This window comes from Arachis ipaensis, chromosome B05 (assembly GCF_000816755.2).
Source record: "Arachis ipaensis cultivar K30076 chromosome B05, Araip1.1, whole genome shotgun sequence".
Taxonomy (NCBI): domain Eukaryota; kingdom Viridiplantae; phylum Streptophyta; class Magnoliopsida; order Fabales; family Fabaceae; genus Arachis; species Arachis ipaensis.
The window spans coordinates 10,032,645-10,034,464 of NC_029789.2; the positions used below are offsets into that span (position 1 = coordinate 10,032,645).

General features: G+C 32.9%; 1 protein-coding gene across 1 annotated transcript in view; it reads right to left on the reverse strand.

Annotated features, from left to right (window-relative positions):
- Positions 586-1,820, reverse strand: part of LOC107640116 (scarecrow-like protein 15) — a 2,738-nt gene continuing 1,503 nt past the window's right edge. The window contains exons 2-4 of the mRNA XM_021123593.1: positions 1,534-1,653; positions 818-999; positions 586-599 (exon numbers count right to left, since the gene is read on the reverse strand). Of these exons, the coding sequence (XP_020979252.1) occupies positions 586-599; positions 818-999; positions 1,534-1,653 (316 nt within the window). The remainder of the gene's footprint in view (positions 600-817; positions 1,000-1,533; positions 1,654-1,820) is intronic.

Consider the following 1,820-nt stretch of genomic DNA (forward strand, 5'->3'; position numbering starts at 1 on the left):
TATTGAGAATATGTTAAGTTTCTCTTTGCTACATGAGTGTCTTCAATGAGATTGTATACTTAGAAGAAAGGAAAGGTGCTAGTGTGTTAGTATTATGGAACTTGTGGATATAAAGTTAAATGACGGTTACGTGGTTCAGAGGTCAATCATGTCAGATTGATAGAATGTTGTTATCATTTGGAGCATTTAGTTGAAAAGGAATGACAAATTTTTCAAGAATCAAGAATTAGGTATTGTAGGGATAATCAACAAGTTGATTAAGAGTTACAAAAAGTGGAGTGATATTTGATTTTTTGGTGTTGATGATTTTGCCAAAGATAATTAAAATTAATTTATTTTATTTTTTTAGTACTTTTCTGTTGATGTTTCGCCTTATTATGTTGAGTTTTTTGTTTAAAAAAATATAAAATATACTAATTTAATATTTTTATTTATATTGTTAAATATAATTTTATATTTTTATATTTTTATTTCAATGTCTTATATCTGTAAATAAATACAGCTTAATAGACCGTTAATAATATTTTATTTATCAAATACAATTTTGTATTTATGTAACTTATGCTTAAATTCTTATTTTCTATTTCAAGCGTCATAAGCTGCTCATAATAGTGCGTTAATTAAACAGTAAAGTTGCATGTATAATACTAAATAGGGATAAGTACGATTTTGGTCTCTCACGTTAAGGGTTAGAATCGAAATCGTCCCTCGTGTATATTTTGATTTAAAATCATTCTTAACGTATTTTTTTGTATTAAAATCGTCCTTTTAAATTTTTTTGGACAAAAATGCCCTCCACTACCATCATCACCTTTACCTCCATCACCACCAGCACATTTACTCCCACCATCACCACCACCTTTACCTCCACCACCAAGAAAAACAACTTCAATAAAATCAACATCATCATCATCAACAACACCCACTGCCACTCCACCACCACCAACGCCGCCGCCGTCCCCCTCCCCCCTTTCCCCTTCCCCCTCCCCCTCCCCGCCACTTTTATTATTAAAATAGGAATAGGGGTAGTTTAGGTATTAATTTAAAAATTTTAATAAAAAAGACGATTTTAATACAAAAAAAAAACATTAAGGATTATTTTAAATCCAAAATTAGAAGAGGGGCGATTTCGATTCTGACCCTTAATGTGAGGGACCAAAATCGTACTTATCCCTACTAAATACAATGATTTCAAGAATTTATAATAATTATAATAACAAAATGTCACACTGTGAAAGCTAGAGTAGAATCAAAGTGGTATGCTAGGCTAGCAGCATTGGTTTTTCTCCCCCTTTGCTTTTGTGGAGATGCTCTCACCCGATGGAGGTGCTACAGAATGTTCTTCCTGCCCAGGCCAAACATATTTCTTCATGTGATCATGTGACGTCAAAGTCAAACAACAAAGCCAGTTTGGTTCTCGGAACATATTTTCATACCGCTAATAACAAAACCAGAAAGAAAGAACCATCATGTGATTATTCAAAGCTTATTATTCCATACTGAATATGCTCGATCGATCGTAATTCCACAAACCTTTGATTTCTCACTTTTGCAGCAAAATACCCCATACCATACCATAAGGCATAAAGAGATAGAAAGGACACTACTTCGAATTTTGACAACCAGCAAAGTTCATTAACATAACAAGAGCCACTGAAGCACATAATGCAACAGACTTAGCTTATCTTCAACAAAGAAAGACGCCCCAATTTAACTGAACAAAACAAAATGGTGGGAATAAATACAAGTTTATCTACTTCCCCCCTTTCTTTTCTCTTTTTGTGTTTCTTTCCCCAATTCACTAATAAAAAACTACTGCG